The following is a 27,824-nucleotide window of genomic DNA, read 5'->3' on the forward strand; positions in this document are numbered from 1 at the left end:
TACAAATACATACTTCTGGGCTGAAAAGGGCATTACACCTCATTCGAGTTATTTTTCCAAAAATGGTTGGCTTACTTAAGAGATTTCCCTTCTCTTCTACCCTCTGCTCCAAGGATCAGCAATAAAGCTCAAAGTCCTTTGCTGAAAACTGGTGTAACTCAGATGACCTTATGCTCCTCTCCTCAGAATACTGAACTGCTGGAGAACAAAGATGCTGACACTTGAAAAGTCTTAGGAAGGTAGCAAAAGTGAAACAACAAGAAAAGCAAAATGCCTACAGCACCTGCTACTGTATTTTCTCACTGATTTCCAGCCAAGTACTAAACAAGCCTAATACTGGCTGGCATCTGAATTCAGGCAAGGGATAGTGCATTTGAATATATGTAGTGGTGTAGATTCAAAAATATATATATGTACATACAAGAATTTGTGTAAGTAAAATGATAATACATATTAACTATATATTATATATGTTATATGCTATATTTCTGAAATATATATTTTATACGTTATATATTTTTAAATCTGCTATCTAGTAAAAAGGTTTGCAACATATTTCTAAACGGTAATGATCCTCCTTACCCCCCCCCCCCCCCCCCCCAGTTTTATTTTGGTTCTTGCTTAGAAAGATTAGAATGCTTCAAGATACATGTTTCAACCCATTTCTTACATGTTTTGCATGATTAGTAGCAAGGCTAAATCATCGGCTTTTGTACTTAAGTTTGGCCTCTATTCTAATCTCCAGAACACATTGCACTCTCCAAGATCAGAAGGTATACTTTCACATTCACTAGATTCTTTAAAACAATCTGTTATATCAGTACCTTCCTCCACTCTTCATCTCAACATTCTGTACTTGTATTGACAATAACCCCCCAAAACATAAGCATGTAAAATTTCAAAAGTCTAGCTCAAAAATAACAGAGGAATCAATTGTGTCACATTCCTGATCTGAAATCTGATAAAAATGACAGATGACCTTTTGGCAATCTTCAATCGAAAGGTCAGATTTGGGATCTTTTATATACTCAGCAGCCCATAATAAATGAGTATACCAAATTAAATGATTCTATCTCATTGGGAAATAGAAGTGAATTGTGTCAGGATGTTACCTGTTCAAAGCATCTGTATTATGCAGATAATACCCACTCATACCTAGGAAGCTGGAGACAGTTGACAGAGTCTGGTTTTTCCAGAGATCCATTGTTATCCATTCCAAAAATACTGCAATTTTTAGCAAAATACTGCCAGTCTTCCCAGTTTAGATCATCTCTTTTTTTCCTTTCAATTCTTATTGCTTCAGGGTGTGGGCTAAAGAACTGCAGTATAATATAGAATACCTACAAGAAGATAACAAATTTTTAAACTGATATTAATGGCTAAGTTGTAAAACAATGAGAATATAACCTTTTTTTTTCAATATGACAATATAGTCTGCTTTACCACTCAGACAGAAAAAGAACCAATACTTCAGTCCACATATTCCCAATTAAAACCAAATATAACTTTTTTTGTTAAACAAGCTCTTTGATCTCTCAGACATTATTATGCAACAACTGAACTGTTGTTGCCTCACTTTTTCTTGAAGACCATTTGAAAATGCACTACAAAGTCAAGTCCATGATTTATCACAGTAATATTATTTTGGCAAAAATGAAGGGCATAGCTATGTGTTGCCAAATATTTGATGAGTTGTTTTATAACAGGTAAATTGGGGGGGGGGGGGGGGGGGGGGGGAGGGGGGATATCTCCCTATTTTTAGCTTGGATTCTCATCAAATACTCTGTGTTCTAGGACTAATTCTTACTTATGTAGCCAAAACCTGTCATCATGTTCTTTCCCTTCTCACCATTAATGACAAAAAAAGAAAAAAAGATAAGCTAGCAAGAATACATGGAAGTTTAGTAGAGCCCCTATAGTGAATGCAGCCCCACTACTGGTATGTGCCTCCTTCCCAGACATCCTGACACTCTTCAACAGCATTGTGAAATGTTAGGTACAATCTGGCCTCTTCAGGAATCTTGCCTGCGTATTGTATTCTCCTTTCATGTTCCTCAGGAGGCTAAACTACCATCTCCAGAACATCTACAAAACAGAAACCCCTTCCGATATGTCAGTGTGCCGCAGACATGTTAAATTCCATTTGATTGCAGTCAGCTTTCTACCAGAAGGTATAAAACAAGCACCTCAAGTTTTAATAGAAATTAAAATTAAAGTTGAAATTTACAAAAGTGGAGTTAAAAGAGAGCAACCATTTTCTAAATATTGGTGTCTTCACACAGGATACCCACTCTGGTATATCTATTCTAGATTACTGCTTGTTACAACAGCCAAGGCACATCAAAAGGCAATGACGAGAACCATAATGCACTCTGTTGCCTTTTGCATTTTTTCATACTGAAAAAGGAAGTTTTCTTCCTGGTCCTCTAAGGATAACATCTTAAAGCATAAGTTTTGAATTTCCTCAAAATTGAAATGTCTACAAAAATCTTCTCCTAGTTTTGATTTAATAAATAGCAAATGTAATCTTCTCATTACCTGATACTGTCCATTTTGTAAGTCTATTGTGATTGAAACACCATGATCCAGACCTGCAGTATTAGCAAACACAGATGAAATCCAGGTAGTCCCAATGTCATCATCATTGATGTAATAGAGAGGATGGGCTTCCACATCCAACCTCAGCACTCTGTCATTAGTGGTATCATCTGCACCATTAGGGATGCAGTACCTCTGTATCAATGGGTGTACCCGGGGATGACTTCCAGGACAGCGGCACTCAGATTGGGTATGCAGATGAGGAAATTTGCCAGAGAATACTTCCAAAATGTCTCTGTCACAGCATATAAAAAAGTAATTACATACATGATAAAAAAAGACAAGTGCCGCTTTGTACCTCTAGGCTCCTAGATTAAACAAAATTCAGCTTAGATTACAGTAGAAGCCCTGAAGGCCTGGTTTCATCTCGCGTAAATGGGGCAATCGGCTAGGAATCAGGCCGGCCAGGGTCCCTACATAATCAATAGTAAGCAGCAGGCACCTTCAGAAGGTGTCTGTGAAGAAGCCCTCAAGTTCCTTTCATTGCTCCACAGACGTATATGGAGCCAAGGGAAAAGAGCTGCTTGTTGGTGCATCTAAAGCTAGGTACAATGAATCCAGCCGTAGGTGCAAGGAGAAAAACTCTTAAAATTTTATTATGGCATCATGTCTGACTCCAATTAGGGATCTGGACACTGTTCTTAAGCATACCATAGCATTGGCATATTGCCTATAACCACAGATGAGTTGAATGTTTGCACTCAAATCCTCCAAAAAAACCAGCTTGAGCAATATCGCATTGCACCTTAGAAAACCTGGATAGAAAGATTTCCACTTTTAACTAACTTTAATACAAATGCCCACTTTTTTAGCTGCCCCAGTCTGCGATCGCTGTAGCTGCGTCTTACAGCTCATGTCTAAGTCATTGAGTCACCTTACTTCCCTTTGACATCAGCAACTGAAATAGATACATAGGTAGGGAGGCAAGCAGATAGATACATGAACGACATGGGCAGATTACCTAAACCTTTATCTACTCATCTCTGGTGTAAAAGAAGGATTTTGTGAGCCTAGAAGATACTGAATTTTCAAATTAAAAAAAAAAAAAAAAAAACCCTCTTACTTTTCCCGTTTTTCTACTTTATCAGTAAGAACATTATTTTTGTATACTTATTAAGCAAATAAATACTTGCTGCTGCCACCACAAATTCCCATAGAACCTGAAGTTACAGGACGTTTTAGTTAGCCACAGACTGAAATTAGTTGATATGCAGGCAAGACTTTACTTCACAGTTTATCCCAGATAAACGTTTTGGACCCAATTATTTGTGGATATAAAACTACATCCACAAAGACATCATTAGGTTACAACAGTTTGTAAAATGCCTTATCTTTCAATTTGGAAACTTTATTCATTTCACTGACTTAAATTGTAGTTCAAAGGATTTGACAAGCATTGCTGTGAAAGAATACAACCAACATTATTTTCATATAACTTGGAATAGCTGATTCATAGTAATACCTTAAATTCACAGGAACTTCATTTGTCGTAATGTCCTGCAGACAGCTGAGCTCTTAGGAACCTGCTCTACCTCTTATTGAAAGACTATCATTACACAGCCTTAAGGTCTGCAGTCAGGAGTGCCACTGCGTGTAGCCCACCCAGAAGCACCATGCAGACAAATAGGACCTGACTACTTCTGGCCAGCTTGAATTGACTAGATTAATCCAGCATGAGCTAGATAACAAAGGTAACATTTCTTTGTAATGCGCTAGGAAGGGAGACTGGAGGGCAACAGAAATTGCAGTGGCAACTGTAATTTGGCCTCAGGAATGGAGGAAGTCAAAGCAATTGTCCAGGGCTAAGTGGGCTGAGCTAGCAAAGTCATTGGCAGCTTATGGTGACAATCTAACATAGAAAGCAATGAACAGTTAAGACAATAGCACCTCGGGGTAGGGTTGTGAGCGTGGGGTGGGGGGAGCATCAAGAATACCTGAAATGGACATCTGATACCATGGGGAAGCTGCAAGCAGATGAAAGGGACTGCTAAGCATGGGAGCCAAGCTCACAGCCACGAAGTCAGCATGCTGACCGGTTGGAGCGCCTGCCCTCTTCATTTGGATCACTGGTATTTGAGCGGTCTAAACTGTACCAGCCTGCTATGCTCCCTTCCTCGCCCTACAGTTCACATGGAGCTCTGGGAAAGCTTGGCAAGTCTCATCCAGCAGGACTAAGCTTATCAGCACACACTATTATGTCAGAATTATCATGAGCTGATAACACCTAGACAGCTTATAAGCATTGAAATCTAGCAAGTGGACCTACTCTCTGCAAGAACACTTACTAAGTCAGGTTGTAACAGGGACAACAATAACAAGGAAAGCACACATTTATTACTGAGTGTTGAGTTTCACTACATATATACTACTATATATACTAGCTATATTTAAGCAACAGTTCAAAAGCAAAACAAATTAAGTTGTTGAATTTATTTTAACTCAAGTTTTTTTAGATTAAAAGTCATCTTTGAAATGAGGTTCAATGAACTACATCACCATAAGCAATTATCTAAAGGAGACATATGAAAACCATTATACTTTGGGAAATAAGCATATCGTTATTTATTCTTTCTAATCACCACACTCTTATTTTTTTACAAAAATAAAGGTTCTTTACCTGTTTGTAAGTGCCACTGGGTAAAATCGAAAATCTTGCATTCTTCCAACAAATTGCTCCAAACCTAAGAAAATATACCATAAATAAGTAATCTATTGAGCAGAAGGCAGCTTTGCACTGCATGAGAGCACCTTTAATTCAGCACTCAGAGATCTCTCTTGCACAATTACCCCTCCTGAATGAAACCATCTTGGACCTGGACAAAACTATAGAGGGCAGTGACTTAATTTTTTTTATAAAAAAGAATGATTTATAATAACTTTATAAGAACATTTTGTACCTATCTCTTTTCTGATTAGAGAGGTGGCACAAGGATCGGCTCATTAGACAGAAGTAATGAGCCAGTCCATGTGCCACCTCTAATTAGAGAAGAGATACAGTAGGTACAACTGTACCTATCAATTTATACAATAAAGATAAAAAGCATTTTAAAATATTCCTTTCTTTTATACATTTATTAGTTATCCAGTATTCAGAATCAAAATCACAACAAAACACATTTCTATATACAAGCTTTAAGAAATGGGGCACAGAATGACTTCCTTGCCCAAGAGCACAATAAAGTTTTTAAATGACATATAGTTATATTTAGAAGTTAGCTTCAAATTGTGCATGTTCCTGAACAGCAATAGCCAGTGTTCTTACATCTGCAGAGCCAAGAATTTGTGGAGAGCAACAAAACATCCCCCAGCTGTTCTGCAATGATCATGTCATGCTGTAGTACATATAAAATTCTAGACGTAGATGAGGAGTAATGCTACCGGGCATTATTAGAGGCTGAGGGATTCTCATTCTCCTAGTGGTTTACATGAGTAGAACTGAAGAACATGAACAGCCAGAAACTTCAGCTCTATTCCTTACTCTGGAGAGGGGTATAGTCTAGTGGCCATGCACAATCCCATTCTGAAGTAGTTTCATATATTTACTCAGAAAAACTGATCGTAAATTAATGGAACGTGTCATACTTTACATACCTACATTCTGGAGAATGCAGGAAAACCTACCCGTATGCAGTAACACATAGAATAAGTTATGATCCTACAGGATCATCCACCAAACACCTATCTTTCAGCTAACCCTTTGAGAAAGCTAATCATACAATAGGAATTTTCTCCTGCAGGAAGATATTACTTCTCAGCATACAGATAACTTAAAATGACTCACGTGTGTTTTTTAACCACATCATGCACATCTTATTTTGAACATTCCGGTGCAGTCCACTAAAATACTGCAAGATTTACCTGTGAAGCTTTGTCCAATTTGCAGTGTACCATCAGCATCAGTATCTGCAACTGTTCCCACAAGAATCCTTGAATCAAAAGGTGTGTTGTCCTCTTCCCATCCATTCAAGAAGAAACTAATTCTGCTGTGATGCACCTATAGAACCAATATAAAGGGGCAAACACACGCTTCATTATGCAATCACTTTGATTTCTCCACATGTCGCATCTACCACTGATTAATCTTTAACATTACTTCAACCTACTTGCTCTGTGTCTTTATTTTCAGTGCCTACTGAAAGTAGTTACCTCTCTTCTGTCCATCCATTAGCAATCCAGTTAATAAGATCATCACTCAGATGCACGGAGTATAAAATTTCTACAGTGGTTAAATCAAAGAAGAAACTACAGTGCAGTGATCTGGTGGGGAGGGGGAAAAGAGGAAAAGGAGAAGGATGGGTCTGTTTCACGAGGTACGAGGTTGGTTACAGCTACATCACCACTTCAGGCCATGGGCACATGTTATATCTGTCAGAGCTCTTCTCACACACATCAGTTCAAACAGGCCTCAAGGGGCTATATACCATACTCAGGATAACCAAATGCAGCACTTTTCAGCCAGGACTCTAACACCCCTCCAAAATGCCTCCCCAACCCCAGCGTGTTTCTTTCTACCAAGGCTGAAGGGAACGGTATAGGAACTGGCTACATCTGCTTTACACCCAGTGGGCAGTTCCCTTACATCAAGGGAACCCTTGGCTAGGAATATGCACTCAGCCAGCACCCCAGGGTACTGTTTTCTGCAAGCGTTCCCTTCCCTGCCAATTCATTTTAAACTTGAGCTAGCGTTCATAGAAATACTTTATGGCATTCTCCCAGCTCCACAAAGTCACAAGATGCTGAGCTTTTACAAACTACTTTTTTTCATTAAAAATCCTCATGTTTAGGTTACATAAAATTAGAAAAAGTTTAATAATACAGGAGTGCCTTTCAGCCTTACATTTTATGAAATTCAATACTCTCATTTAAAAAATACAGGCACATAAAAAATGGCAACTGGAGGCATCGTGGCTATAGTCAGCTTCCCATTAATGAAGTTAATTATAGAAACTAAGTGCAACTTATTCAAAACTTTTGAACTCTGTTAATTGTTTACTGAATAAACTTAATCTCATTTATTTCAGAAAGTGATTTATTTGCAAAAACTGATATGACGTAATTTTTCGCAATACTTAGTTTGCATGAGGATTATTTCACATGAGAGCTCAGTAGCCTTCAGATTTTGAAACATCATTTTGTTGTTGCCAATTTACAGAGCATTATTTTCATTTTGCAGATATGGATGCCTGCTGAATCGTGTCTACAGAGGCCTAATAAAACTAGAGTGCTTCAGCCTGTCTTGATACTCACGCTAATCAAAACAAAATAAACCTGGAATAATTGCTTCCATAAGAACAATATATATGTGAGGACAAACAGAAGGTTTACAAGGCAGAATAATTTGTTGCAAAGAGGAAAGCCAGAACCTGAAAAAGTATCAGTTTGAAAACCACAATATAAGTACTCACAAAGCTATTCCACCAATAAAGTCTTTCAAATTTCAGACCAAGATAAACGGACACAATTATCTATAAATCTGAGCTCAGATGATCAGCATCAGTGCCCCGGGCAGAAGGAGTCTTTCAGTATTTTTAGAAAGAAAATATGAAATGAGATGGAGGGTTTTGTTTGGATTTTTTTTTTTATTTAGGCTTCACACAAAATTGTACAGATGAATTTTTCTCCTTAAACTGCACTTTCAAACATACACATGCATGCTGAGCTTTATTGCCATTTCCAGATTCAGTCAATATTTCCCAAATTTAGACAGGAATATTTATTGCCCTTCCACTGATGGAAATTTGAAGGCTATTATCATAATTACTAAGCCTTAAGATTTGTTCAAAAAGTTATTGCATATGAGTTTCACCGCTCAAAATACATCTCTCCATTTTAAATTATCTTTTGTGTTGACACATCAATGACCTAAATACAACAGTTTTTTATTTAATTTTAATTCAAAGCCCTCTAAACATCTGATGCCCTATTTGCAAGAGTCTAAGTATATGTGTATATGGTGGTTACATTGCATTTTTTTTCTGCATCACATTTTTTACAGCCTGTTACTGTCATTTGGTGTTTGACTGTTATCATCATAAAAGATACAGGCTTTTCTACTTTGTTATTTGTAGCATTATCTCATGTTTTACAACATCTTTGCACAACATGCCCGCACATGAAATATAACTAGTGAAAAGTTCTCAGTGGTATTAATGCATAAAAAAGAATGTGGTTCCATCTCTACTGTCTTTACCCAGCCAAAAGCTGATGAACAGCCAATTTTCCTTTATCACATTAGCACAGCCATGAGGGAAACACATTTGTTCTAGTCAGCTACACTAAAGATACTATTACCAATCTAACATATACATGTTTTATATCAGCAGTATTCTCAGAGTATGAGGGAGCCAACAATATATTAACACTAGCATGACAGTTTATTTAAGAAAAGAAAATTGTCTCTGTAGAGGGACAGAAGTTAGAAATGTATGGCTAAAGCTCAGTGTCACTGGTCTAATAAAGGTAATAATTCTTAAGCTTTCTTTATAGCAGGTAACACTCCTGTGGCAGCTCTGTCATATCATTCAAATAAAAATGTTGTCTTTTACAAGTTTAAGAGTACCTTTATTTTTTAGTCAGATATGAAGCATGTTTCCACTTTCCTGTTTTCACTGTAAAACATTTGTAAGTGGAATTCAGAAATGGGCGCACTCACCCCCATCAGCTCCTTGCAAACTTACCATCTCAGCCACAGCTTCTGTAGGACCCAATCCTGCCTCCCCCAGTGGTAAGCACCGTGCTCGCCTTCATGCACTCCCTACTAAAATCAGTGGGACTATTTATGACTTGAGTGACAGAATAGGGCCCTAAGTGGCCAGGTATTTTTACTTGTTGAAAATAGGTGACTAACAACAATTTTAAATCTCCCTCCCCCCTCCCCCCCACCAATCTCTTTGTATTAAATAGGATTTAGAATAGTTGGGTTTAATATAGCACATCCCCAAGGTAGCCCTAAGCACTTTACAATGCTGAATTGGATATCAGTAGTGCAGTGACTGTGTAAGGCAAAGGCAGCAGTCATTATGCATTTGGCAGTAGCTCAATGTAATGATCCCCCTGCTGGTTATTAAAGGGGGTATGAATATCTGACATGGGAGGAAAATGTAGGAGGGAAACCATGTGTGGTATAAAAAAATCCCAGCGGCTCTCCACTGTGGGAGGAGAGGAATGTCTCAAAGTTTGGTGTCAGTTTAGACTAAGCTAAATAAGAAGGAAGGCTGGCACCGAAACGGCTGTTTGATGTGGTTATTTAAGGTCTCCTGACCGTTAGCATTAAATTGCATACCATACCACAGAAATAAAAGATGAATTTCACTCCTGACTAGGACAACAGGATTAATCCCCTGTTGTCTTTATCAATAATGTTCAGCAGGAATTTGCCCCAAGAGAGTAACAGGAGATGGGTAGGGAAGGCTGGCCTCATGGCTGTGCAGAGCACAGGACCAGAAGCCTGGGACATCAGCGCTCTAATCCCAGCTCTGAAACCATCTCTCCCTCCCGTGCTTCCCCATCTGTCAGATACTTAGCAAGTCACCTCACAGGGAGGTGGCAAGGATTAGTTACTAAGATAAATTCACTCTGCAACTACATTAGCCTCTGCCAATGCAGAGCCTAATACCAATTCCAAGCAATGGAAAATCCATTTGATGGTGAACTGAGATGGTGAAAGATATCCATAATCTTTCCTCTAATGGCATTCTTGTTACGATCCAGAAGAGTTTCAAAAATGAGAGGTGCTGGGCCAACGAGCTGATAGGCAAGTTCCTTCAGTGCATCCCAAATTAAGCTCTTATGGTCCTCTGCCACAAGCAAATTGCCCATCAGAGCCAGCAATACCAAATCCAATCACTTCCTACCCAGGAAAAATTCCCTGCCCTATAAGTCACTGCAGTGCAGAACTGAGGACACACAGAAGAAACGAGCTACTGCTTATAAAATGAGACAGGGACAGAAAAGGCATTACAACTGTTTATTTTCTCACTTAAAGATCTGGGCTACTCAGACTCCACCCACGAAAACATAACAATGATATTTGACATGAATTTTACCACTTGGTTGAGATCAGGCAGAGCCGTCATGTAAGCAAAAGCCAGTATTTTCATCTCTTAACTGCTAACAAAAACTTCACTATACTGCAGTAATCTGTGTGGCAAAAGAGAGGCATCACAACCAAATACTGCACTTCAGAGCAGTTGTACTGGCTAAGATGACGGGACTAACTATGGTAAAAAGCAGAAGCAGAGGAGCATATAGGAGCATGGTAAGCATGTATGATACTGCTCCTGAATAGTCTCTGAACCTCAAACCACCGGCAGCTCAGAAACTTCATCAGCCAGCCATGGCCTCTATATATTTAGTAGCTTTCCATGGATTTCTTTTGCATGATTTTGTATAGCTGTTCCTTAAAGGCAAAACCTTCTACTTCCCCCAAAGGCACCCACTGTATAGGTTGATTCAAGAACACCATGGTTTTTCATTTCTCCCTTTTTTTATTTAAAGCCTTGAACTGTACTGTTATCTATAGGTTTAACATAAAATAGTATAATAAATGTATAAATAAATAAATAAATAGTATAACAGGTATAAATAAACAGTACAACAGATATAATAAAAATATTTAGTATTTCAACAAAAATTATCAATATGCTTTTCAAAAAAAGCCTAATATTCATTTTCATTAACACAGAGACAGAACACATTTTGGGTATCAAGTAAAAGACACAATTATATTGATTCCCCTTTTTTGAGCTACAATGGCACTTTCCAAGCCAAAGCCAATTTGGGGTAATTCCAAGACCCCCATCTACAAAGTTTTGGCTTTCAGGAAGTAACACACACATCTATTACATCGCAACATACATGTGTGATATCTGGCACATTTAAGCAACATATACTTTCTCTTCATACATTAATCATCCTGTCATCAAAATGTCCTGTTAAGTATACAGAAAGGCAACTGAGACAATTTTAGTCTCTTCCATGTAGAGCTGATTTGCATCATTTCTGCCAAAATAAATAAAGTTAAGTGAATTCTTCTTCAGTGGATACTATGATCTTTTTGCATCAGTAAGGTTTTTCCATTAAAAATAAGTCCTAATATTTATACTACCCACATCCCTTGTCCAAAATTATTTCTAATAAAGATAGGAAGGAGAGACATAGAAAAGAATCCTATATGTTCCATTAAAAAATAATAAAGAATACTTAAATATATCATAGCAGAGCTCAAGATCACTAACCAGAGACCAAAATTCTACTGCACTAAATAACATAAAACCAACAGATGCAGTAGTCTCTTCCACAAATGTTTTAGAATTTATAATTCTTATATGTTTCAAAGACATACCTGGTTTTCAGTAAGTACAATCTTTTCCTTTAGGTTATCTGTCCTATCCCAACATTTAATGGCATGGGAAAGATTTATTAAAGTATTACAGATAAATTAAGGGGAGTTATTTCAAGACAACATTAATTTCTTCTACTGGTTAAATATACATTCTTTTTACTCTTATTCATCATACCTTCTAGTAACGATAAAATACAATTTAATCTTAAAGTTTCTTCTCATCATCTATTGTTCTAATTACTAGATCACAGTGTCTGGCAAGACAGATGAAGAAACCAGATGGATTTCTTCCCAGATTTGCAGGCCATAAATGAGGAGTTCCACAACAGAGAGAACTCTGGCACCAAAAATGAAGGAAAAAAGTCTTTTCCAGTCATTCAAGCCAAATGATACCAACTCTGGCCTGTTTAGTTATGCAGCCAACTTAGTGATGGCAAACACTTCAACTGTAACTTCAGCTCTTAAGGCTATTTATACCATCAAAGAAAGTCTCAGATGGCAGGGGCAGGAATGACCGACATATAAAACAAGGACAATGACCAAAAATTCATCTTCAGATAAATACTAGGAAATGGAATACATTCCAGTACATGTAACGGACACGACTGTTTTCAAATAAGATGAAAAAGAAGCAGTTCAGGGATCCATGGTATGTACCAGACAGTGAACAAGATTCTCCCGAGTATCAGGTATCTTCAAACTAAAACTTTTAAAAAAAAAAAAAATACAGCAAGCTAATTTTTAAGTTAAAAATGCAAATTTAGCTAGCTGCAAATACAAGCTAAATTTAAAAATTAAATACAAACTAAAACATAAAGCCTGTTTCTAAAATATGGGAAAACAAACAAATTCTCCTCCCAATAAGTGAACAAAAAATAAACTGTGAGAAAACTCAAACAAGTTTGTATTAGTTTATCCTTTAAATAATCTCTATTTGCACAGCAAGTTTCTCAGAAATAGAAATACCTTTATTATTATAAAGGAAATACTTTTATTATGAAGAAGAAGGTGATACACAATATGAAGAATTGTAAAGTATTTTATGAAGAGCAATTAGGTAGCTATACATTTTACCTGTAAGGCATTTTAAAAAAGTGTTCCATTTACTTTCCAGATCAACTGGCAGAAATGACCCCTCCCCTTAATTGCTATAAAAGCTAAAGCAACTCCAAAATCAATAAAGTTACACAGGCTTTACAAAGATGTAAATGAAAGCAGAAGTTAGCATAAATTAGTTGCTTAATCATTTAGAAATAATGAGAAATCTGAGATTATGAGAAATCAGGAGAAGTTGCAACTCATCCAGCTCAAAAATTACTACACAACGTACCGTTACAATTGCTTACCATCACTTAGTTTGCTATGGTTCTTATAAAAGTTGCTACCTAAACATAGCTTGCTATCTGTTAAAATAACCAAGATTCAGAAAACATTTTTTCCCTTCTAAACGTATTGCAGATTTGTTGCATCAGGAACTTTTTCAATGATTTCATTCTATAGAAATAGACAGTGTATTAACACATTTTCTCCCAAGGTGAGAAAACAGATTAAGGTTATGACCAAAATGACAGGCCTGTGGCTTCCTTGAATACTTTAATAGAGTCAACAAATCAACAGTGGTCACTGATGACAACAGATGAGGGAAGACAATAGATAGAAGGAGGGGAATTAGTGATGCTGCTATAATGGTCTAATCAGAAACTTGAGCATAAAAATCTTTTTCACCTTCAACCTGTCTAAATATGCTCTTTTTGCCTGCTCATATAAAGACATACAGCATATTCTACCACTGGGGAACATGTGGGTTCACATCTCTACTCACACAGCAGGTGTGAAACAGAAGCGTAGGAGTTAATAAAAGGTACAGTAAAGGGGTTTTACATATCAAAGAGATGAGATGCACACAGGTATGTATTTCAGTATTTTCTTGCATAATTGCAAATCTTGCTGAAGCTGCAGTTACAAAGGCTTCTACATGGCTTTAGTATTTCTTAAGTGAATTTCTGTAACGAGGAAAGGTCAGTGATACAGACTTAAGCAACACAAAGTGGACAAATGGAATTTTGGGGGAAAAAAAATTGGATTTAAACCATTAGCATGAATCCAAGTTTACTTTCAGCTGTGATTTAAGCAGCTAATGACCAAAACCCACAATGCTCCATTTTACATATTTTTAAAAAGCTGGGTGCCTATATGCCGCTAAACTGATGCATCAGAAATGGCAGACAACTTTCTGCCACAATTCAACACCTTCCTTCACTGAAGAAATTGCAGAATTTACACATCTTGAACATCTATCTCAAAGGCTCCTTTCCTACCCCCCCCCCCCAGTTCTGCCTTATTCTTCTTATTTTGCATTATTCTACTAATGTTTATTTCTCCTTTTTAATCTACTACATTTACATTTATCTTTTTTAAAAAAAAAAATAATGTAGTGAATACAGGTGGGAGCAGATTCCATGCCCCCAAGGACTATTTTTCTCAAACATTAATACAAACAGGGAACAAAATAAATGGTTTATCTCAAAATTCCTCTATGCCTCCCAAGCCTTCAGGTAATCTCTGTCAGCCACTTTATGACTGCTTTAGAAAATAAAGAGGTGCGGTAGTTTCCACAGCTTAACCTCTGCGGATGCGTCAGGATTCCACACCACACACAACCACCTCCTGCTCCACACATTACTCACCAGCACTGGTCATACAGTCTTACATTGCTTACCTCTCCTTACAAAATACCACATGCAGCCTAACCCAAATTTAAAAACTTAGCCGCATGGTTAATTCAGGAATAAGCACTATTGGACATTTTTGTAGTGCAAGTACATTTTGACAGGGATGGCATTATTGCTAGGGATGTTTGGGCAGATGTCTCACATACATCAAAATCCCCCGGTGCTCTTCCCCACCCCACCCCTCGAGACAAAGCTAAGTTAAAGAGTTCACTTTTAGTCTTTTGCTCTTTGCATTTTAATTTTTTTTATTTGGAATGAAAATTGAGACAACACAGAGGGAACTTGGCAGATCTAAAGCTTGGCAAGAGATAATGAATTTATGTAGCAAATATATGAGAACAAGAATATGTCAGGAAGAATTTGTCTGGGATCTTGTTCTCAAACAGACCAAAAAAGATGCTAATAACCATGTTAATAGGGACAGGGGGATGGGGAGAGGAAGGGGTATGGAAATTAAAGAATAATATCCAGGGGGACAAGTCAGCTCAGGCAGTTTATCTGCATAACACTTGACAGACAAATGGTACCTTCTATACCAGTAGAACTTCCTGACGAGTTTGCCAGTGAGCTTGGTGCTGCTTCAGCTAGAACCCTGTCTTGATTTCAAATGCACTTCCCTTTCTTACCAAATACAGGACAAAAGGAGTGCTACCTTATACAGCCATTACAGTTACTTAAAATCTTCAATGCGGATTTTAGATTGTTTTCCCATTATCTTATAGCAAATGCAAAAGATACGCACATAATAAAATTTATTTTAGTTGCTATTACTAAATGACTTTGTTCACATTTCTAAACTCCTGTTTCCATATTCAAACCCTATACTACCCTGGCATGGTAAAAAGTGAAGTTTTTATGCTACAGGAACTCTGCACCTCTGAGCAAACCCAAACCTACTACCCACCCTTCTGTATTTCAAGCCTTTGAAGCAACTTGGCTGCAAGCATGAAGGAAAAGAGCACAAGAAGATAGAGGCAAGCTGCAACCCTGGCATCTATATAGATTTCAGTGTAATGCTTTTCACACATCTTTGATTCTCAGACCAAAGAGCATTTTACAGGAAGAAAACAAAGAGGGCTTGGGGCCTTTCTTTGCAACCACTGACTTACTTAAGTAACAGCATGGTCAGGGACTTAATGATGATTTTAAAAAAGAAAGTGCTTAAGTCAGCATTCATGGCTAGGGGAGATTCCTTTACTTTAAACCATTCTGTCATTTTTAGAAGGAAGCCCTGCCAACGTAGTTCTAGGCTGAGATTCATTATATAACTGTAGCCAAAAATATAAAGTCAACTCTGCCCTCTCACCAGAGTGTGCCAGTCTAGCCAAAATACACTACTACAAATGTTTAAATTTATTAAGTATTTTATTTTTAGTTCATTCATATCAAAATTCAAGGATGCTCCATTCCTATTCTTCACTGACAGAAGGAAGTAAAACCTCCAAAATCTCCCTTTTAGCACCTCCTTAAGCTCTATAGGAAAATCAACTTCAGCCTTTAAAAACAGGAACTGAAGTTGTGAGTGAGTGGAAACAGTACACGCACAAGCTATTTGGCATTACATCACTGAATTCTTCTTCAAAATCAGGATGCTGCTTTAAGCTGACTAGGAGCCTGCACAGGGAAATGGTTTGAAATAATTCAAAAGTTTAATTCTTCTCCACTGTGCTCCAAATGAAGTTTCAATATACATGAATTCACCATAAGCAGGATCAACTAACTGAATCAGTGAATGAAACTGTATTTTAACTCAGACTATTTTTGGACCATTACAAGAAAAGACCTGGAAAGATGCCTTTCTTTACAAGATTTACAGGGGATGCACACATGCATCAGTATTTGATGACGCTGTGCACAATCTTGTGGCAGAATCCAGAGGATTTTAACTTTCATTAATACAACAGGGTGACACCATCTGTGTTGAATATATTTTTCTGCAGGTCAGCAAACTAGTAGAATACCAGCAAAGCATTCAAAAATGAATAATACTTTTTCATCTTTGGTTTTATCCTCTACTTTTTTCTTTCTTTTACTCTTCTTGTTAGACTTTGACAGATACTTTTCCAGGAGTTCCTGATAAAAAAAAAAAAATCCTCGATTAGAAGGCTCTAGAAATTAAAACTGCCTAAATGGGAAAAACCACCATTCCTTAAATACTGAAATTGACTCATCACAACATCCTGTCCAGAGATAACAAGTGGACTGACTAGTACTTCAGCTGTGAATTTATTTAAATGTAGACATACACATGCAGTATTAAGAAGGCAAAAACAGGATATGAAATAAACATAAGGCATCAGCTCTAAGCTCACTGTCAAGAGTATACCAAGGCTTCTAACCACAGAGTTCAGCTGAAGGTAACTATCTGTCAAATGTAATCTGTGCAAGTGAATATGCTTAAGCTGGTGCTATGAATCAACCAAAATTGCTTTGGTCTTATTGACATTCAATTGCAAGAAGTTGCAGCTCATCCAGTCCAATAGACATCTGACAACACCAAGAGTGCTTCAGTGACAGAAAGCTTTAAATACAGATGCAACTATCATCACAATACATATGGAACTGAACTTTATGATCCCTCAATACCATCTTCAGAAACTGGTCATCAGCTGGATGCCACAAGACCACGCAGTCATCCTCTCTGCCTGTTGCTGATTTCTGTATTTAACAAATCACTGTGACTTAAAAAAAAAAAAAAAAAAAAAGATTGACTGACAAAAAAAGACCACTCGATCTTTCATCACTGTCTCATTAAATCTCTCTCTGAAATCCACTTTTCCCATTATCATCTTTGTTTGCCTTTCAAATAAAATGCCAGATCAAAATTTGTTTGAACTGTTTGCTTTAGTTAAGGGCCAGATCTCCAGCTACTATAAACTGCCTTCAGCTTCAGCAATGCCATTTTACACTTGCTGAGATTCAGACCTCAAATATATTAAATTTATTTTCTTCCTCACAGCTGTTCTTTACACCTTGAAACAAGATGTCTGATAATATGTGCATGTGGGATGTTGGACAATAAAGCATCTTGCATACTGGGTCCCAAAAGAAGATCCAATTCATGTCCTAACTTTGCACAAAAGAAAGGAACACCACCTGCAACCATCTATGTGCTTGTTTGACCCTTCTCTCTCAAAGAACTCCTGCCATTTCAGTGGTAGATGCTCCAGTGCATCACAGTGTCTTTTTCTAAAAATTTTCATATAACCCCACTGTCTACATGAGTTGTTACATACCCACTTGCTTGGCCTCCCCAGCTCCTGCTGCCTCATTCCTTCCCTCACCATACAGTGAACTGAAGTTATCCCAGAGCCACAAATAGATAAAGGAAGTTGGGGAAGAGGAAATATGTCAACTACATACAGCTTGCAACCATGTTTAAGGGACTGCACAGTGTAAAGTATTTTGGGAAGGATGGGGGGGGAGAGAGACACATGCCCGTGTTATGAGCACTCTGAACAGTTATGCCCATGCTCTGAGAAATCCAGTGTACAAAAAAAAATAGAGACTTGAGGAAGAAACCTCATCAGGGGACCACAGCGACAGAACTGTCTTAAAACAGAAGGGCTGGAGAGGATAAAGGGACAGTAGAAGAAATGGTAAAGAACAGCGAAGGGGAAGGAAAAAGCATAAGGTCGGGAGGGGCAAGTTGTCTCTTTGCCTTTCCTTCTTTTGCCTCAGGCCTATATCGGCCTTTCCTTTTCTTGACTTAACTGGGATGAATTTTAATTGCAGCCTCTCTACGTGTTTTATACACTATGTACTCTCTACTTGTGTGGAGTGGATTTCCCATTCATCACAGGATTGCAGGCAAAAATCCCGGGAGCATTTTGCTTTCCTTCAAAGTTAGCTTTGCTAAAATCAATAACTTTAGGGCTGCTTCCTCTGTCTGGCACATACCCCCAACTCCATGACCATTTCAAATTTCAGTCAGATTTGATCATTTGATTTTCTTATCCCCATATACAGATTTATATTGTCATTGTTATCATGTAAAGATTGGAAATATTCTATACTGTTTCAATAACAGAATAAAGGCAACAACCTTACTGCAACAGTGAAAACATGCTCTCATTTGTAGTTTTAACACAGTCAATATCCTAACTGATCTCTAACAATTTATCTTCCTACCATCTCCTCCTCAATACCCCAGCATTCTTCAAATCAAAGTTCTAGTTTTCTTAGGCACCCATTTTATGTCTTAAATTTTTTTATTCCTTGGGCTTTTTTTCTGACCACCTGCAAGTCTAGTGCAACAGCCAAGAATCACAACTATATTAAAATTGTCCTTACCTTGTATGCAAACCACTTAAGTTAGTTTTAAAAGAAGAAGGAAAAAAAAAAAAAGGGGGGGGGGGGGGGGAGCAGGAGTGTTTCCTACTGCAGATTGAGTATCATCCCTCAGCAATATTGTTACATCTCTTCCAGCTTTATATTAGCTCTCCCTTCACTAAAACTGTGTATCTTGGCATTTTAAATCCCCCTTCATTTTCTTGGTTGTCTCTCTTATTCCAATAATGTCTTTCTTATCCTTGAAAACATGTCACTCCAATTCAGCAGCCTTATTACATATGCTCCTAGCATTTGTATAAAAGATATTTAGCTTTTCTCTTTGCCCTCCTTTACTTTTTCTTTTTCACTATCTCCTACAATGTTAATCCCTTCTCAACGGGAAATGGTTTTCCTTCAATACAAGTCTTTCTTTTTGTGCATAGATCCACTAGTTCAGCTTGAACTCCCTGAAGAACAACATAAATTTAAAAAAAAAAAAAAAAAAAAGGCAGGGGGACGGAGAAAAAGATGGAACCCTGGAGTGCTCGTGAAGCAATTAACTCTGTTCAAGAACAAGCCATGTATTAATACAAATTTGATCCCAAAGAGTGAAATCAGAAAGCAACTGGAATGCAGATGGATCCATAAGGTGGTTTACAGGCTTAAGAAAAACTAATAGCTATGTCATGAATAAAGCCTTCAAGATGCAAAAATGCACGTAACAGCAAGCAGAAGGATCCAAAATAAGAATCATGTATGTCATTAATTTTTTGGACAGGGGTAATTTTAGTACTGTGTTAAAAACGGAGTGATATAACCCACACTGTCAATTATCTGATAAACAAGTCCGAAGACAAAGAAAGATCGATGCAAAAAGAGACAGCTCTTGAAATGGTCTGTATTTTTAAAGAATTAGTATTTTAAAAAGTAAACACTGTTTTTAAATAAACAGTTGAATCAGACATTAATGATCCTTCTGCCACAATGTATGCATTCCAATTATGGACTGGCAATTTTCATTTAATCTTTTGTCGGCGAGTACTTCACCAGTACTTCAGTAGTATGAAGTAATATTAAAATGGTTAACTACAGCTCTGCCACTTTCTACCCCAACCAGTACTGTACCAATGAAAAATATTCTTTATTGCCTATGTCAGTAGAGCTCTATCAATCTCTTACTGATGCCTCAGGACAGAACAAACATATCTGGGCAGGGGAGTGACAGAGAGAACCCAAGAGCTCAAAAATGCAAATACAGATTCTGTTAAAAACTAAACTAATTAACAAATAAGCTTTGCTGTAACTGCTATTTTAACCATCGATCAATCTCTGTTATTTTTACATGGAAAGGTTTAACAAGCGATCTTGTGCTGCAAATGAGTTCCAAACAATAAAACACAATAAGAGGATCCTAGTCATCAGATCTGAAAATACATGGAGAACAATTGCTTTCTTGCTGCATAATGACTTTATTTTCCCCAAGTCACAGAACAAATCAGATCCAAGATCTGATGATCACTATAGTAACATGAAAGGAGACAAGTATTAAGGATTCAACGAGATGCTTTTAGCAGCTACAACTGTTACATAGACTTGCCAAAATTAATTGAAACAAAAGGTCTGAAAGTACATTTTAGATAATCTCATAACAATGCACATTTTCTCTCTGCCCCCTCCATTTAAAATACAGCACTACCACTGATTCTGAATTTTCCTGAACTACTTGTAATCATGTAAATTAGGGACAAGATGTAGATGTCAAATGAAACGTCCCTTCTGAATAAAGTCTCTGTGCTTCACTAGTCAAAGAATAAGCAGATACCCACACAAATGAAGGGAGCTGTTACTAACGTACAATTATTAACCCTGTATTACACTATCAGCTGTATATTAAATTCCAGACTTTTGAATTGATTATATGTGAAAAATTTTGCATCACCTTGCACTGCTCAGTACTGGGACTTGTGAGTCTCCCAAATTTAATGCAAGAATACATTGGTTCTACAACAGCTGAACAGCTCTGCTGGGACTAGAAGGTTGAAAATTCATCGCTCTGTCTTTTTTTGTGATGATTTACATAAGAAGAAAGCAATTATTCTTGCCCTCTGAATGCCTTGCCACAGAAGTTCCATGTATCCAGTTAAGAGATTTTTGCAAAAAAAGTCTCATCTTTTCTTTCAAGGCTTAGTTTCTCTTCATGGTCGAGGATCCACAAAATTCTGCCTTTGATTCCTTTCATATTCCTCCCAACAACCTTACTTCAGGCCCTTCCCTCCTCCTCTGTGCCCTGCTTTCTTCCTTCCACCACAAAGTCCTTTAGAAACGGTCATTCAACTATTCCTTTGTACTGTAACTCTCCAACACTCTTTCTGATGACAATTCACTGTAAGCTTCAATTTTCATTTTTTCATAATAACTGCTTTTCTCTGGAGTTACTAAGCATCTTACCAGCAAAGCTTTGCAGTAGATCCAAACTGTACTGTTAATTGAACATAAACTAAATCTGACTTAGAAGGACTGTGTTTTGGTAGCTTATTTTTGGAAGAAGCTAAAGGAAAAAGTTTATGCAGCAGCTCCCTCAACTACCTTTTGTTGCAGATGTGCCAGGAAAGGACCAGAAGAGGCCGCTCAGAAATTTCATAGTGGTTTCCTGTGCACTTTAGTATATGGGCCTCGAGTTAAGGCACAGAAAGGCCAGGGAGATTACTGATCAACAGCAAAGATGAGGAGACAAACGCAATTTAAGGAAAAGGATAAAAGCCCTTCAAATATAATAAAATGCACTTAGAAATCCAGCAGAAGAGTAGTAATCCATTTTACCGATCTGTTGCATACATAATTACCTGCCTTACAGACAAGAGGTACACGCATAAGACACAAGTAAGTAGTAACTTGAAAAAACAGAGTATCTACTATCAAGACTCAAGCAGGCCAGCCGGAGAAGCTCAGAGAGATGGGAGATTTTTTCTTTTGACCAGTCCTGACTCCAAGAACCACAAAAGTCCCTTGAGACATGGTCATCAAGCCAGAAAGAGAAAGGCATATATTCGAGTACTGAGGATAAATCTTCAGGGTAAGAATTTTAGTGGAAATAAACAGAAGTTTGCAGTTCTGAAGTGTCAGATTAGGAGCAATATTGGTAGTTTAATCTATACTGCCACTGAATATCACATGCTGATTTGCCTACAGGTGCAAAAACGATGAACCTCACAAGATATATAGGCCATCTACAATCACTGTCAATCGCAAGGGTACATCTAAATACCACCAGACAGGAGAGAGGAGAGGTTCAAGAGGAAAATATTTTGGCTTTAATTCAGGAGGCAGAATATCAAAGCCAGTGCCACTCTTTGAAATGCTGCCAGTATCACAAAGGGTCAGACAAGCAAGGCTGCATGATTCTGCACACAACCAAACAAACTGCTTGGAAAAAATATTTTGGTCAATTTGGAATTGACACACTTTTCTGGAACAGACAGAATGAAAGAATGGTAAGTGTCTCCTACACCCAAATAGGGCCAGTTTATTTGTTTTTCAAACTAGGAAAGAAACGAATCAAGTTTAGGGAAAAAAATAAAAGTATATTAAAAAAAAGTCCTAAATAAGCATGCATGTAGACTGTGACAAAAAATGCCTATCTTTGAAAGTTAAAGCCTAAGAAGTTTAAACCTACATGTCAGAAATTACATAGATCATACCACTGAAGAAGTGTTGCTATACCTTAAAGAAAGTTCAAATTTTGATAGAGTAAATGTGCTAACTGTATTAAAACGTAACAGAGAAGCTGGTATTCTGACCCATTTTTAAAAAAATAAAAAAGAAAAACCAGCACCTTTAGATTAATTTGGAGATCAGAAAAGTAGCAGAAACAGAAAATACCATTTTCAATTAGCCCTGCACAGATCAAAGAACAATGCAGAAATTAAAATTACAGACATGATGCGTGACCAGGACTTGGACCAATTGTTCTGATAATCCATCAAATCAAGCCTATACAGGGTGAATTAGTTGGAAAAGCACATGGATAATATTGTATACTGGAAAAGACAATCTGGCTTTTCTGAAAGGAAATCAAGATCCAACTTAGAGTTCTTTGAAGTAGTTAAGATGCATGTGGATAAGGAAGAACTGACCAACATAATACACTAACTTTCCAGAAAGGTTTCAAACTCGGTAGAGATTAAGGGGCCACACTTCACACAGACAGAAGTTTATCAGTAGGTAACTCCAACAATCTCTGCTGTTTAACATTTTGCGTAGGCTTAAAAACAGTGGTTAGTGAGGTGAAAAAGCATGGAGTTAATACATCCAGACAGTAAAAGTCAAAGCTTACTTCAAAGTTACAAAAGGGTCTCAAACTTGTTATGGAACAGGCAAAAAGTAGGAGACTAAACGTGTTAACCACAAGGTAGTAGATGTGAGAGAAATATTCTTAATTATGTAAACATAACATTAAGCTCTGAACCATCACTGCTCAGAAAAAGTGGTCTTGGAGTTACTGTAAATAGTCACCCACTAATGAGCGAAATGCTCAATGGCAAAGAGGAAACACATTCCTTATTGGGAAAGAAATGAAGAACAAAATCACAAAACCTTATTGTTTAGAAATTTATGGTGCAAAGTGTCTGGATTAACAGTGGAGTTCAGACCCTTGCATCCACAAAATTATATTAGTATAACCCCAAAAGTTCCAGAAAAGATCAATGAGGATGACCAAACTGCAGAATAGCTTCATTATAAGGAGATATCCAGTTTATAAAGAATTATAGTATGCAATCAAGTTCTATAATCAAAATATCAAATAGCAATAGAAAGCAACTGACAAAAGAAATTGGCAAAAAGAAATTAGCAGACAGCAAATTTAAAGAACAATTTCATATAGCCATATTTGCGCATGAGGAACTCATTGCCACAAGATGCTAGCAATACCAAAATATAAATTATAAAAAAAGAACTAGACTATTAAACTAAAAATAGGTCAGTCAGTGGCTATTCAATACGTCCTATCTCAAGAAGCTTCAAAACCACTGGTTGTCAGAAAACAGGTCAGTGATGTATCTAAAAGAAAGCTGTTCCTATGCATCTACTCTTCTTTCATACTCAAAGACAGACATCTAGGCACACTGTCAAACCAACAACACCAGCAGTCCTTAAATGATACAAAAATTACAGCATTATTGAGCTGAGGTACTGGAATGAGATACATGGACAGGAGGAGTTCTTCCCCCTCTTCCATCCCAGAACTTACTACTTTGCAGCCAAGCTGACAAGCTGTTCAGTGCCAGGAAATATTCTTTGCTTCCACAAGAAAATGATACATGAGAAGACTTACCAGAAGATTCCTCCTGTGGACTGCCACCAACACATATGGATTTTGCATTGTACGGGATTTACACATGTCATTTATGCCACCTCCTATTTGCTGCATGCACAGGTGTTAATGAAAGATGTACATGAGAGAGTTCACACATGAATAATGGAGGCTGCATAAAGGACAATCTGAAAGTTTCATCTTCCATTCCTTGATCGGACTTCTGATTTAAGTCTCTGTCTTTAAGCTACAGAAGCCTGAAACCGATGTAGTAATTACTTTTTTTTTTAAAAAATAATCAGGAAAAGCAGAAGCTCCTCTATTTGCCTGTACTCATGAAGTTTTTAGACTCTTATCAAAAAAGTTTCAAGTATCTTGTGAAAACATCTACTTAGCACATCTACTGGCACAGCATAAAGAGGGAAGGACAATGGTTCAATAGCTCTGATCCATCTTTAACAGCAGAGATGATCAAACCAGTTGCCAGTTTTCTGCTCACACACTGTGCATGCCAAGAACTACCTGCTGGAGGACCTTCTGCCCCCATTGCAAATGATGTGCTCTTAATGGTGATACTCCAGTGTACAACTTCAAGTTTGGTCTCCCCAGAAAGGAATCAAATTCAAGCTCATCAGCAGTGCTCTTCAGTAACACAAGACTCCAAACAGACAGAAGGCAAGCCTGTATCAAAAAGAACTCTTCCCATACACAAAACTGATAATGTAAATGTACCCTGTGAGTGTCATCTTAATGTTTTTTTTAACAACAGCTATATCACGTACATGCAGCTACTTCCAATCTCTCAAAGTTTGCTCCCTACACGACTCAAGGGCACACAAATGTACAAATGGAAGAGCCGTCATACAGCTGCAGAAGTGTACTTGAAGTTACGCCAAGCAATACATACCTGGGAATCCACTTATAAGTGGTATACATAAACATATATTTAAGAGATTAGTTCAGAATCAAGGGCTATCTAGTTTAAACAATATTTTTTTGCCTATGTTTCTCCCAGTAGGACTCCAGATTTCTAGCAACCTGAAAACAGCTCATTCCAATGACCACAGTTTCATTCACAGGATGCTGTTAAACAGCACACATCTCTTCTCTCAGTTCTTCTATCTCCAGTCATGCAATTTTTACTATTATTCTTAATCCTGAATTTGAACACTTGAAGAACATCTTTTTTTCTTTACCTTTCAAAACATTCTCCTCTAAGTAGGCAAGCTTCTTCAATATGGTATGACATACCTTTTAGATTCATATGCCACCACAATATTAAATAATATTTTTGTCCAATAAAAAAATACATTTACAAATGATATTTTATGTACTGTAACTACATGTGTAACTACACGTGACAGGAATAGATATATTGCATATTACAATGGTCACTAGAAGTTTGATTCACAGCTATTAATTATCCTAAAAAACCCAGTTATGGTATGTTTAGGAACACTGAAGGTCATTTTCTAATTAACACTACACCCCTGCCCCCCCCCCCCCCCCAATTCTAGAGTAGCACAGACCATTATTCATCTCTACTTTACTCATTTTTATGTAAAAAATAAAAATTAAAAAAGCAAAAATGCACCAGATGCCAAAAAAAACAAACTTAAGAATTGCAGGATGTTTATAAAGATTTGAGACAAGGAAAAAAAGAAGGCAAATCATTCTTAACATATTCCATTATTTAAAATACAATTTAATTGGCTGCCACATATTTTTGTATAAGGAAACATGCTTGTAAAACAAATTGAAATTTGATGGATTTCAAATCTCACCTGAAACTCTCCAGACAAATAAGGCACAGCTTCTGTAAACCATTCAATACTGCCTCCTCCCAGGATTGGTCATACAGAGGCTTAATTCCATTCCAACCTTATATAATATAGAGTCTGGGCAGACTTCAGTGGGATTTGCAATTGAAAAACCATTCACAAGTGTAGTCAAGATGGCATTGACAAAACCTGTATTTCTGGCATTCTCTGAAATTAAAATCTTGGCCCAGACAAGTTACTTGTCTTGTGTTCCCAGGCAGCTGCTAGGCTGTAAATCTAAATCTGCAAATATGCAAGAACTTGCCTATATTCAGGCAAGAAAGCAAGTAGTTTAAGAGACAGCATATTGAAGAAAAGATAGAGGCATCTAAGAAATATCCATTTCCCGAGGAGCTGAAGTTAAAACAACAAAGAGCTTTCAAATCAACACAAACAGTCGACATCCTAGTACCCACAGACCAGGAGAAGAGGTGGCAAGCACCACAGTAGGACTTTTGCATGCAGCACAGCAAATTACTGATATCAAAGAACCCCAAGGCTGCAAGTTCAGCAGCAGTATCTGAATGGCCTGCAACCATAGCAGATTAAATGATGAACCAGTTGCCAACAGAGCTATGCTCATTGTTTCTATGAACAGTTCTCTAAACAGACACTCAAATAAATAAAACACGTTACAGTCTGTATAATGTCTGCTGTCTGTTGGGACCATAGCACCAACCATATGGGCAGACTGCATCCTTCCAAATATTTTCAACACACAATTGCAATTAATAGACAAGAAGGTCTAATATGTAGAACTGATGCAAACTCTCCCCTCCTCTTTTGGGACTGATAAATTACTCCTGATAGATACTAAGTGATGACTTCAAACAGGAGATCAAAGTGATTTGTAAATTAAAACGCTTCTTTTCTTTCTCATGTCCTTACTAAACTTAGGGAATATACAGTTTAAAACACCTCGTACTCAGTAATACATACACAAAGAGTGTATAGAGTAAATGTTTTTCTCCCTGCTTTTAAGTTTCAGGTTCTTTGCTTTTAATATAAATCTTAAAGTACTCAAAAACTTGTGCAGAAAATAAAAGGATTTCACAAATTGGAAAGGACAAGTTTTCTCTTGATAGTCAAACAGTTATGATGTAAAGCAGTCTCATTAAATCATAAGTACTTTAACCTTTTCTTGAAAGAACTGGAAGATTTAAAGATTTATAAAGAAATTTTGCCTAAACTAGGAAATGACTCATATTTGACATGTATTGAAATGATAATGCTGATTTCAATAGGCACTCTAAGAGCATTTTCCTCCCAGGAGAGTAATTCAGTCATGGTTACCTCTCTGCATTTAGATTTTAAACTTACTTTCTAAAGCTTTTAATGTGCTATAGTCTGCCAAAACATGGCAGAGTTACACAGATATGATCAGGCAAAATAAAGGCTACTAAAAAGATTATTTTTATAATTGCAGACACTAAATATGAAACAAATACATCAATCTGACATGTTCTCAAAGAATCCCCTGTTTCAGCAGCCTTGGCTGTATCTGAAAATTCATGTTTAAATTCCACTCTTCTTAATTGGTTAAATAAATTCTGAAGTATCAAAGCGAAAATGAGAGACCCTTAACAGTGAATCTGGAAAAGAAAATATATAATGGAGATGCTATTATTAAGTGGCACAAATCTGATATTGGTATCACTGTGCAGAGATAATGAGGTACACAATTGGCCTTAATTATGCATTGCTATACTTTCAAATTTTTTATTTCTTTAAAAGATAATTTTTTAAGA

General features: G+C 37.2%; 1 protein-coding gene across 4 annotated transcripts in view; it reads right to left on the reverse strand.

Annotated features, from left to right (window-relative positions):
• Positions 1-27,824, reverse strand: part of USH2A (usherin) — a 394,090-nt gene that overhangs the window by 352,060 nt on the left and 14,206 nt on the right. For all 4 annotated transcript variants that reach the window (XM_049833600.1, XM_049833601.1, XM_049833602.1 and 1 more), the window contains exons 4-7: positions 6,457-6,592; positions 5,216-5,279; positions 2,539-2,833; positions 1,156-1,340 (exon numbers count right to left, since the gene is read on the reverse strand). In XM_049833600.1, coding sequence (XP_049689557.1) covers positions 1,156-1,340; positions 2,539-2,833; positions 5,216-5,279; positions 6,457-6,592 — 680 coding nt within the window. The remainder of the gene's footprint in view (positions 1-1,155; positions 1,341-2,538; positions 2,834-5,215; positions 5,280-6,456; positions 6,593-27,824) is intronic.

The sequence above is a fragment of the Accipiter gentilis genome, chromosome 30 (assembly GCF_929443795.1).
Source record: "Accipiter gentilis chromosome 30, bAccGen1.1, whole genome shotgun sequence".
Classification (NCBI taxonomy): Eukaryota; Metazoa; Chordata; class Aves; order Accipitriformes; family Accipitridae; genus Astur; species Astur gentilis.